A 12990-nucleotide genomic window follows, 5' to 3' on the forward strand; every position below is an offset into this window, starting at 1 on the left:
TCAAGTTCCTATTTTCACTTCTTTTGGATATATACTCAGAAGTGTAATTGCTGGATCATATAGTAATACTATGTTTAATTTGTTTGAGGGACAGCCATACTGTTTTCCATAGGGGCTGACCCATTTTGCATTCCCATCCACAGTACACAAGAGTCTTCATGTCTCCACATCCTCATCTTGGCTATTCAGGGTCCCTTGAGATTCCATATAAATTTTAGAACAAATTTTTCTATTTTTCAAAAATCGTCATTTGGGCTCTTGATAGGGCTTGCATAGAATCTGTTGATAGCTTTGGGTTGTACTGGCATCTTAACAATATTATGTCTTCTAACCCACAAAGACAGCATGTCTTTCCATTTATTTGTATCTTCTCTATTTCTTTTAGCAATGTTTTTCCATTTTCAGTGTACAAGTCTTTCACCTCCTTGGTTAAGCCTATTCTGAAGTATTTTATTCTTTTTGATGCTATTATAAATAGAACTGTTTTCTTAAATTCCTTGTCAAATCATTCATTTTTAGTGTATAAAAATGCAACTGACTATTGTGTGCTGATTCTGTATCCTACAAGTTTGCTGAATTTGTTTATTAGTTCTCACAGGTTTTTTTTTTGTTTTGTTTTTGTTTTTTTAAATAAAACCATGTCATCTGTGAATGGAGATCATTTTAATTTTTCTTTGTGAATTGGGATGTCTTGTATTTCTTTTTCTTGTCTAACTGCTCTGGCTAGAACTTCCAGTGCTGGCCGACTGTGATGGTGTGTACCTGTTGTCCCAGAGACTAAGGTGGGAGGATCCCTTGAGCACAAGAGTTTGTGACCAGCCTGGGCAATACAGTCAGACCTTGTCTCAAAAAAAAAAAAAAAAATGCTATGTTGAATAGAAGTCTGTGTGTCTGTTTTGATTATTTTTTCTTTTGTCTTTTATTAATTTTGTTAATTTACCAATTAATAACAAGTCATGGTTTTCTAACTCATGTCTTGTTATATTTTTTCAATGCTGAATACAGTGTATAAAGAATTGTAGAGGCTCTGGATGATATTATTTCCCTCCAGAGAAGATTCGGTTTATTTTAGCAGGCAGATACAGTATAAGTAAATCTTCTTAGCCCAATCAGGAATTGAGAAGACTGTTTTAGGATTTGTGTTTGAGGCTTTCTAAGAACTTGTCTATTTATGGCTTTTCCTTACTCCTAAGGTATAGTCCACTCTTTAGGGGTTTCTATTGAAAGCACAAGGTGTTTATCACAATCCCTTCCACATAGGAAGGTCCTGAAATGCAATTTTTGTCTCCGTAAAACAGTGAGACTTTCTGCTTAGTTTCTTGGCCCCTTACTTCACGCAAGCAAAACTTAAGAATCAGCAAACGCCTCAAAGGTAAGCTGCACAGAGAATAGCGAGTTTATTCTTTGAGTGTCTCTTCTGTCCAAGGTTTTAGTTTCTCAAGTTCTGGCTGTTGTAATTACTCTCTGAAGCCTTCACTCACCTTCATTTTTAAAATCTAGCCATTCCAGTTATTCTTAGTATGACAGCCCAATACAAGCTATTTCATCACAGCTGGAAGCTGAAAGTCTACCTTTTCTTTTTAGCTATGATACAATATACATAATTCTACCATTCTTGTTTATACACATTACAGTGCTTCTAATTGTTGTTTTGCCACCACAAATTATAACGTAGTGAACATCCTTGAATATATATCCTTGTGTACTTGTACGAGTGTTATATAGGATAGATTCTAGGTTGGTTGCAGTGGCTCACGCCTGTAATCCCAGCACTTTGGGAGGGAGGCCAAGGTGGGCGGATCACGAGGTCAGGAGTTCGAGACCAGCCTGGCCAACATGGTAAAACCCCGTCTCTACTAAAAATACAAAAGTTAGCCAGGCATGGTGGCGGGCACCTGTAATCCCAGCTACTTGGAAGGCTGAGGCAGGAGAATCACTTGAACTTGGGAGGCGGATGTTGCAGTGAGCCGAGATCACTCCACTGCACTCCAGCCTGGGCAACAAGAGTGAGGCTCCATCTCAGGGGGAGAAAAAGAAAAAGAAAAAGAAAAGGGTAGATTTCTAGAACTAAGGTTGTTGGTCAAAGACATGTGCATTACATTTTTTTATAGGTAATGCCTACCTGCCTCTAATTTACACTACCAGGATGCTGAGAGTGTCCACATCTCCATATATTCATCAGCACTGGATATTGGCACTCAACTTTTGTAAAATTGATGGGCAAAAAATTATATAGCACTATTCTTTTATCTTACATTTTCATAATCATTGGTGAGGTTAAAACTATGATAACTTAAAAAATATAGTACTAGGAAAGAAGAAACAGTGATCAGCAGCACCAAAAAGTAAGATTAAAAGTATCCACACACATGTGAGTGAGCATATGCATGTACAGTAAATGATAAAGATGGAATTTCAAAACAACGTATATATGAACTATTCAATCAATAGTGCTGGAACAATTGGTTATTTGGCAAAAAGTCAGGTTTTTACCTCATAGGACAAACTAAAATTAATATTGTAGCCTAAGACTTAAATGTAAAATTGTAACCATAAATAACAAAGAAAATGCAGTGAAAATGTATTTGACCTAGGGATGGGTCTATCTTTCTAAGTTTAACAGCAAGGAAAGAATCCAAAAAAAGAGAAAATTTTACTACATAAAATATAAAACTTCTATACATGAAAAGCAGCACAAAATTAAAGGGCAAATAATAAAATAGCAAAATATTGCAATAACATGTGGAAGGTGGAAGAGAAAGTGTCAGTATCCCTAATATATTTAAAAATACCTCAGGAAAATCAGTAAGAAATCAACAAGTATCCAGTAGAAAAATGGCAAAAGAATCTAAGTAGACAATTTGCAAAATTAACAGAAAAAGGCTATTTATGAAAATAACTTTTGAAGAAATTACATTAATACAGCTATCAAATTGGATTGTAGGTGGCTACTTACCAAAACGTAACAGAGTTTATCATCTATTGTTATGTTTCAAGAAAAACAGAATGCAAAATCCATTCTTAATGACATCATTTTTCTAAAAACATGTTTGTACTTATTTTATTTAAAATGATTGGAAACAAATATGCCAAAATAAAAGGTGGCTTCCTCTGAGTGGTGGAATTACAGGTGATTGTGATCTTTTTCCTTTGTGCTTGTCTCTGTTTTCCAGTTCCCTGCAGTCAATGCATACATACCAATTTGTAATCAGATAACTTATAACTTATGAAATTTGGAAAGAACCAGAATAGCATACCTATTCAGATAGAACTAGGAGATAAAGTCATAATTCTTGAAGGACTGAAAAATATATCTGATAAAATGGATGTATCTAATATTTAAAGATTTGCACAAAGGCAAGAAATAATTATCTAAAAGAAAGTAATAGACTAGGAAATATATAAAAATCTCACTGATAAAAGCTTACCATAAAATACAAATAATTGATAAATATATACAGAAATGTGCAGACCCTATTAGATAAGCAAGCAATTGTAGACACATAGTTTCAAAAAAAAGAGGTAAAGCAAAAATAGAAAAATGTGGAGGTCACTGGGAATTAAAGATAGAAAATTAAAATAATTTATACATATTAAAACCTACTTATCTACCAAAAATAAATAAAACTCCAATGTTAGTGGGATAATAAAAAAGAAAGGCATATTTTATATCTTAGTTATGTCACTATAAATTAGTTCGTCTTTGTAAATAATAATCTGGCAACATGTAACAAGAGCTAAAAACCTGTTCACAACCTTATCCAGAATCCCTTTACTGAGAATATACAATTAAGAAAACAGTGGTCTATACAAAGGCATTTATAGAAGGATAAAAATTCTCGAAACAATTCAGCTAATAATAAGGGAATAATTACTTTAATTTGATGAAATACTATATAGCTATTTCGATATGTGGAAATGCATCATGAGAGAATAAGTGAAAACAAACAGAACACAAGTGAATATAGGCATGTTAAAGATAACTATTAAAATGTATCTATATGCACTAAGAGATTAGAAAAGAATTAGCATTATATAAAGTTTTGAACTTAATATTTAAATTCTTACTTTTACAAAGTTGATTAATCTCATAATTTAAAAAAATAAAAAAGATGTTTTAGAACTGACTATGAAATACTGTGGATTTGAGGTGAGAGAACTCCGTTTAGCTAACATATATAAACAAATACACCCAGTAAAGAAATATTCCTTTTCCTTCATGGGAATTATGGTTGTCATTTGATGTATCCTTAGGGCAATTTAGTTATTGTGAAACTGTTGCAATAATAGAATTTTGAATAGTCACTCATCTGACTGATAAGTCATTAAATGTTGCCTCATCTATCACGCTTTTCCTGACTTCCCTTCCATGCTTTGCCTGATTTCCCCAGGCAAATCTATCCCCTTTTTTCTGTATTTCATATGTAACACCATGGTCATAGCATTTATAAGATTGTACTGTGATTATTTAGCTGCATGGCTATGTCTTCCATAGCATCTAGCCCAGTGCCTGGTACATAATAAGTGAGCAATAAATGCTTATGAATGAATGAATGGAGCAAATGAAAGAACATATCAGGAAGATAAATGTCCACTTGTCACTTGAGTCCCTGGAATATTTGATCATTCATTTAGTTTTTATTTCCTTTCGCTAGAAAACAAGAACTTAGTAAGAGGCCCAAGATGGAGTCTAGGTTTTGAAAAAGTAAATAGTAAGGAGATTGCTTCTGTTTGTTGGAGAGACCTGATGCGAGGCAGGCAGATTCCAGAAATGATGGCCCAGAGCTTAGAAGTTACTTGTTTCCCAGTAAGATATGCCAATTTAGAATAATAGATGCAATGAAGCAATGGGTAAAATTAACCTATTAACTTTTGAGTGAGAGCCAGAGAATCAGGTCAAAGTCACCAACAGGACTTGCATAAACCCAGAATTGTAGAGACTTCTAAGAGTTACAAAGAAGGTGACTGGAAGATCAACTAGTACTCAGGTGGGTAAGATATTGGCTAAATAGGGAAATACCTTCCTTACCTCAAGGGATTTAGTGCTAGTGGACTAGTATCTAGAGACTAGAAGTGGATTATAGGTCTGGGGCTACAGGGAATGGCCAAAAAATGAAAACAGGAAGCAGGTTCTGGGAAGGGGTGAGGTATGCATCCCACCTAGCAAAGCATCCACCCAAATCAGCCTCAGAAGTTTCAGAACCTTGACTTGGTATTTACCTCAGTTAGGGTTGAGTAAATAGAGGGAACCAGGAGTATTTTATAATATTCAAGCTAATTTGTGGCTAGATTTTAGAAATTTATTAGGATCTGAGACATATTCAATAAATTTGTTAATTTCTATGTGTATATATTTTAGTTTTTCATTATCTTTTTAAAGCAAAGTTTCTTTAGAAAATTCTAACCATGTTATATTTGAATTTTTAGGAAAGGGACATTCCTACATCATAGTTAGGATGGAAGAAAGAAATCCATATACTCCTAAAGCCAGATGCAATGTTAATAGCTCTGGAATGCAAGGAGTTCAAGCCTTGTTGGCATTAAATATATGTTCCTAGAGACAGACAAAAGTCAGCTCTAACTCTTGGTCCTTTCCTCCTTGGTTGATTTCCTCTCAATTTAGACAAAGAAATTAAGTGACTGGAGTTAAGTGCCAGTGAAAAGGGAAGGAGGCTGGTTTTCAGCTGGGAATACTTGCCTTACTTGCCTTAACTCTAATTACAAACATACCTTTCTTGGGTAATGATAAAAAAGGACACACACACAGACACACACACACACGCACATATACAAACTAACTTCTGGGTTTGTAAGAGGCAATCCACTATCTAAGAGCCAATCTTTTACAAATCTACTCCCTTGTAGTTTAAGATTGTATTACTTTTCTATTGGTTCTGTAACAAATTACCACAAACTTGGTGGCTTAAACAACACAGATTTATACTTCTACAGTTCTTGGTATCATGAGTCCAAAATGAGTATTATGGGACTAAAATCAAAATCAAAGTGTCAGCAGGGTTGATTCCTTCTGGAGGCTCCAGGGAAGAATCCATTCCTTGCCTCTTCCAGCTTCTAGATGATGTGGGAATTCCTTGGCTCACAGCCTTATCACTTTAATCTCTTGCTTCTGTTGTCACATCTCCTACTTTTATAGTCTGGTCTTCCTCTGACTCCCTTTTATAAGGACACTTGTGATTACATTTAGGGACCACCTGGGTAATCCAGGATAATCTCCCTATCTCAAATAAGTCCGTTTTGCCATATAAGGTAAGGCTTATAGGTTCCAGGAATTAGGACTTGGATATCTTTGGGGAGTCATTATTCAGTCTTCCACAAGAGTAGTTTAGAATTTCTTTTAGATAACAATATAGTAATTTGTTTAATTCAAAAAGTCTATCACTAAGTTTAATATGTGAATTAATTAAAAAATAAGTACTAATTAAAAATAAGTACTAATTAAAAGTAAGTATTATATTAAGGAATCTTTTATATTATGAACTAGTTCATTAAATGACAAAGTATGAAAGACCTAAAAACAAGTTCCTTGGCTATCATTCCATATAAAATAAGCAAGTATTTGAAAAAGAGGTACAGGTTCCAAGAAAGGAGAGAACATGTTATTTAAGCACACACTTGGAATAAAGACACAATATTGGCTGATAATAGTCATGCCTTATGTATCCAAAGGGTTCAAAAAACACACCTAAAATTATCAGGCCTGCTCAGAATAGAGAAGGTAAGAAACTAGGATTCTAGAGACTCTAAATTCCTTCTCAGCTCCAGCTTAATAAAGCAACACACAATCATGAAGAATTAAAAAGGATGGAAGCCAGCCTGTATTGAATAATGCTTTGATTCTAGCAGCCTGGCCAATCTCCTTACCTAGGCTGGAATAAATGTGGCTGAGAATACGAGCTGGTTGTACTCTGATGGGGTATACCTCAGCAATGGTCTCCACGTCAATTCCCTTGTCCTTCAAAATGGCCTTGATTTCTTCTGTTTCAGCTAGAATGGAGACTATAGGAGACAAAGAAGATGAGGTCACCAGAAAATTTTATTTCAATAGCAACTTAGAAATCTCTCAAGTTATATAATTTCTTTTGAAGAGAAAAAAAGGAAATGGGAGGAAATGAACAGTTATTGAGGGACTTTGATAAAATAAGTGTCATGTTAAATACTTAATATTATCTAAAACGAAAAGGAAAAGATCTCAAGACTAGAGCATTAATTTTTGCTTTTTAGCTAAATATGTATGTGCTCCTAGAGAATACCATACTCTCTTTATATCTAAGATTCCATGTTTAAATGGGGGAAAAATCCATCATGAGGTTTGGTAGAGCTTTGGTAAAAACTGACTCCCCTAGTTCTTTCATATCAGTAAACCTAAGGTCAGAGCCAGGTATGTGGGGGTAATAAAGAACATCCTAATGACAGGAGTTGCCTATAGCTAGAGAATGATAGAAGGCATGGTGAATTGGGGATAACAATTTGAGCCATCAACATATAGAATTGTATGTTTTTTAGGCGGCAGGTAGGGGGTGCTGGGGAGAGATGGGGATGATACTTCTCTAGATTCAGAGCCTACCAAGCCTGGACAACTCCCTTTTCTTCCTCTTATACTCCTGTCACTGAAGTAGGAAGCCCAGCTACAAGAGACGAGGCTAGGCCAGCTTCCTGATTCTTCTTTTCACTTTCCCTCTATGAAACAGATACCCGGCTGGGGGCCAGTAATCCAACTGAGGCTTTAGCTGTCTTGACACTAAGCACCAGTGGCAAATGTGCCCTCTACTGCTCCTCTAGTGCTGGGAGATGTGATGGATTGTTCACAGGAAAAAGAATGCACTGCTTGGTTCATTCTAGCTTACCATTATTTTCTACATTGAGTTTTTGAAGTAAAGTCTTAGTTAACAAAGTGCTACTTTGCCTTCCTTTGCCATTATCCTTTATATATTTTTCTATCTTGGAAACCTCATGCTAATGGGCTGCTGTTGTCTGGGCCAGGATAGCAGGATATGTCGATCACAGAGTCCCCTGGACATAATACCATCTTGATTACTTGTAACTGAAAAAATGAAAATAAAAGATTCTTCAGGGAAAAATGTGCAGAGGAAGAACGATAAGGGGCTAAGGACAGTTCAGGAAAAAGCATATGGCAATCCATTCATTCATTAGTAAACATTTATTAAGTACCTCAATGGATGAGGTACTATGCTAGTCACTACAGATATAGAAATGGATAAATTAGTCTTTCCCTCAAGGAGCTCTCAGTGTAACAGAAGTGGCATACACATGGATTGTAAAATGACCTGCTAGGTAAATAGAGATAAGTGCACAAAACTTTATGAGATCATCCAGGAGTGACAGCTAGGTAGTGTGGGGTTGGGAGGTGGGGTATCAGGAAAAGCTTCCGAAAAGAGTTGATGCCTACACTGAGTTTGAAAGAATGAATAAGTTAGCTAGGAGAAACAAGGGACTAGGAAGGGTATAGCCATTCTAGGAAGAGGGTCCAGAATGAACTTATCAAGCACAGAGTTGAAAAGAAGCATGGCTGCATATAGGGAGGTGGGAAGAACCATATACACTTCAATATTGCTATAGCATAGTATACCTTGCATAGTGGCAAAAGAAATGGATCTGCAAAGATAGACAGGGGATAGAGCATCATGAAGGGCATGTGCATCACTTGAAGGATTTTGTATTTCATCTTTGGGCCATGCTTTCCAAACTGCTTTCTACTGAGCCTCAGGATTCTTCAGGGGAATTGGTTGTAAAGAGTACAGGGGACTGAAGGACAGTCAAGTGAACAATACTCTGGGGCCCCAGGAGTGCCTTCAACCCAAGCAACTAATTTTTTTGTTTTATAAAATATTTAGAAAATTCGTATTTATTGCCTCTTATGTGCTAGGCACTGCCATATGTTAAGGACATGATCCCTACATGGAAAAAATGAGATGGCTATAGAGTCCTGCTAGAGGCCTGAATAGAAGTTAACCTGCAACAGGATATGGTAAAAATAAGGAAGAAATTGTTCCACACAGAAGAAATAGCATGGGCAAAGGCTCAAGGGAACAGAAAACAAGGCAGAGCTAGGAATTATAAAAAGCCCTTTATAACAGGAACATGTAGTATAAAGGGGCGATGATGAAAAATGAAGCTGGAGATGGGGTCAGGGGCTAGATCTAAAGGGCCTTACAAGTCATATTAAGGAGACTGCCAATGGGAAGCCCTTCTTGAGGTATAATCAGAGGAATACCATATTAATACCTGTACCTTAAAAATAGTACATTCAGCTTGATAGAGAAGAAACTGACAGACTGTAGTGAAGATAGACAGACCAGCTAAAAAGCTACTATAGGGCCGGGCACTGTGGCTCACGCCTGTAATCTCAGCACTTTGGGAGGTCGAAGTGGGTGGATCACCTGAGGTCAGAAGTTCGAGACCAGCCTGGCCAACATGGTGAAACCCCGTTTCCACCAAAAATAAAAAAACTAGCCAGGTGTGGAGGTGCGTGCCTGTAATCCCAGCTGCTCCAGAGGCTGAGGCAGGAGAATCACTTGAACCCGGGAGGCAGAGGTTGCAGTGAGCCAAGATCGTGCCACTGCACTCCAGCCTAGCTGACAGAGTGAGACACCATCTCAAAAAAAAAAAAAAAAAAAGTTACTACAGTAATGTAAGGAAGAGATGGTGATTACCTCCATTAGGATCAAGATATTGGTACTGGAGAAAACTGGATCGATCTCAGAATTATTTAGGAAATAAAGCAGCCAAAACTTGTTAACTGTTGAATGTAGGAGATGAGAGAGAGGAAGATATCAAGTATTCCCTAGGTATTTATTTCTATAACTGGGAGGATGGTATGTCATTTAATGACACAGGCATATAGGAGGAAAAGCAGGTATGGGTGATGTAGTACTAGGAGGGTGTAGCTGAATAATTTTAGACATGTTGAATAAATTTACAGTGCAAGTGAGACACCCAAGTGAGGCTATCTTAAAGGAAGCTGATACAGATTCAGAACTCATTAGCATAGAAAGAGATGAGATGGGTCAAGGAGAATATATAGAGAAGAGGAGAAGCGGACTTAGAATATAACCTTGGAAAATGCCAACATAAAAGACATGGGCAAATGAAGAAAAGCCTGGGGTGAAGTGGAGGAGTTCTTACATCATGACTTATATTTTCCGTATGGTATAGGAGGTGAGATCATCTTCTGGGAGTGAGGGAAGAAGTAAGAAGGTGGAAAGAGGGAAAAGGGAAAAGGTTGGAATAGGAGGAGGCTGAGGAACAGAAATAAATATTTAGAGAAGCAAGAGCAGTGGGCTAAGGACAGAATTCTCAGAAATACCAATAGTTAGGGGGCAAAGAAGAAGAGGAAGACCAGAATGAGACAGAAATGTGCTTAATCTAGGTTGAAGGAGATTCAAGAGAGTATGGCATCGTAGAAGACATGGGATACAGATTAAATACTCCAGTAAGATGCAGATTAAAAAGTGCCTACCAAATTTGGCAATACAAAGGTCACTGGTAATTTAAGCAAGATTGTTTTCATAGTAGTAAGCCAGACTATAAAATACTGCAGAATAAAGGGAATATAAAAAAGTAGAAGTTTGGATGAGAAAGAAAGAAGCTATATAGTGTAACTAGAGGGAGATGAACATGTCAGTAGACTAAACAAAATAGAACCAACAGAACGGGAGAGTTTGAGGATTCCAGGAAAGAGCAAGTTTCTAGAGAAGGCCGGGGAAGAAGATAATGATCAAACATCAGAAGGAAGACTTGTCCTTGAATAGGAGAAGAAACCCTTTTTCTGAGATTGCAGAAAATGAGGCAAGGATAGGTAAGACTGTAGGGGTGGGGAGGGCTGAGACACTGACAAAGATCAGAATATTATCAGGCATGAAGCAGCAGGCCAAGAATTAGGCTGAAAAAAGAGGTGGGGATTGAAAACAGAGAAGGTGTGGAATAGTGGTTGAGAAGTATGAAAATGCTGACTTATTAATAACAACAAGGATGAACAGGCGGCACTGTAAACCTAGCTGAGCTGGAGACCATGATTTCCAGTGCCACCACCCTGCTCATTTGTGTTTTTTTTTTCCCCAATAGCTTTTTAGCAGGCCAGGTATAGGACCAGAAAATGCAGACTGTAACACTGACCTAGGGCTGTGATTTTTCTAGTGGGTGTAATAGAAGAATGGTGCATTGGTGACTGGGAGATTTAGATGAACAACATGAGGTAGAAAAGGGTAAACTAGGGGAAAATAGAAACAAGGGTAATGGGAAGAAAAAGAAAGTTGAAATAAAGTTATGACTATGATCACAGAGTAAAATATTGGAATTTCAGATATCTGAAGTGAAAGAGCCCTAAAGTTTGGTCCTTTGAGTGGACGGCTAAAAATATAGGTAGAAGGAAAGGTCACTAGAGTTATGGATATCCAGAACTTTGAGACTGAAGTGTTAGACTGCACTGACATCAATGCTAAAGTCTAGTTCTATGGCAGGATTTGGAGAGGAAGAGGAAGGCTGTAGCCAAGCCTCAAAGTCTTCAAAGAATGAATTAGAACAACCAGGAGATCAACACAGACAGGTGGAATAAACCTCAAAGGAGAACAAGATCTCTCATGGGAAGGGAGAGTAATGACTTTTATATAATGTTTGCTATATACGTTGTTAAGCAAGAACTACCTGTATGACCACATGGGATGCCAAGTATAAGAAAATTTAGAAAACGCACGAGATTATTTTCCATATAGAGCCAACCCCAAAGTCAAGTGATTGGAGACATTTCAAAGGAGTTTCACAACACCACATTGGATTGTGATGTGAGAGTAAAAAATTACCTCAAGTCTTCTACTCTAAGAGACTAGAATAATGGTGATATCATTGAGAGAAATAAGAAAGGTAGAAGGATTTGCATTTCTTAGGAGAGGAAAAGGTTGGGATGGAGACAAAAGAGGTCAGTTTTGTATTTGAAGTGTAAATGGTAGAGAGGTTTTATAGATATTGGGACTAGAATTCTTAACATGTTTATAGAACTCAGCCTAGTGTTTTGCAGAAAGTAGATGTCCCAAATTTAAGTAGATTGTTAGGAATAAAAACAAAGGTTTGGAGTATTCTCCAAAGAGGTAATAGTTGGGGCCATGGAAGCAAATTTACGATGAAGGAGGCAGGCTTAGCTAACTAATACAGAGTATAAATACAGAAAGACAAGAGTATAAGATTAAGTGCAGCTGGGCACGGTGGTGCACGCCTGTAATCCTGGCACTTTGGGAGGCCGAGGCAGGCAGATCACGAGGTCAGGAGTTCAAGACCAGCCTGACCAACATGGTGAAATCCCGTTTCTACTAAAAATACAAAAATTAGCTGGGGGTGGTGGTACACGACCGTGATCCCAGATACTCAGGAAGCTGAGGCAGGAGAATTGCTTGAACCCAGGAGGTGGAGGTTGCAGTGAGCCGAGATTGTGCCATTGCATTCCAGCCTGGGTGACAGAGCGAGACTCCATCTCAAAAAAAAAAAAAAAAAAAAACTAAGTGCAGAACCATTAGAAGGATACATAAAGAAAGAAGTACAGTAGAAATAGCACAGAAGGAGTGGTCAGAGAAAAAGCAGAGATAACCAGGAGGCTAAAATGTTATGACAATGAAAAGAAAATAATTTCCAGACATAAGGAGTGGTTAAGAGTGTCAAATAATATTTTGGAGTCCCCTGACATGGCACGTCATTCATTTGTTTATTATTAAGATTACCAGCATTTTGAAACCAAACTGTATCAAGTTCATTATATACTTTTTGAATCCTAATAAAGTGTAAGATATAGAATAAAGTCATAATTTACTAGCCTAAAGATCTCTACCCCTAACCAGACCTTTAATATGTAAGTTTTTTCCACTGGGAGTAAGAATACATACCTTGAACCACAACATCTGGCTTTGGTACAGTAGAAAACCTGCGATTCAGGGGATCAATTTCTCCAGGGGCTAAAAATCCCTA

General features: G+C 37.2%; 1 protein-coding gene across 5 annotated transcripts in view; it reads right to left on the minus strand.

Moving 5' to 3' along the window:
• PHKA1 (phosphorylase kinase, alpha 1 (muscle)) overlaps positions 1-12990 on the minus strand; it is a 129923-nt gene that overhangs the window by 58496 nt on the left and 58437 nt on the right. For all 5 annotated transcript variants that reach the window (XM_011998219.1, XM_011998218.1, XM_011998217.1 and 2 more), the window contains exons 13-14: positions 12909-12987; positions 6883-7017 (exon numbers count right to left, since the gene is read on the minus strand). In XM_011998219.1, the coding sequence (XP_011853609.1) occupies positions 6883-7017; positions 12909-12987 (214 nt within the window). The remainder of the gene's footprint in view (positions 1-6882; positions 7018-12908; positions 12988-12990) is intronic.

The sequence above is a fragment of the Mandrillus leucophaeus genome, unplaced genomic scaffold (assembly GCF_000951045.1).
Source record: "Mandrillus leucophaeus isolate KB7577 unplaced genomic scaffold, Mleu.le_1.0 Scaffold561, whole genome shotgun sequence".
Lineage (NCBI taxonomy): Eukaryota > Metazoa > Chordata > Mammalia > Primates > Cercopithecidae > Mandrillus > Mandrillus leucophaeus.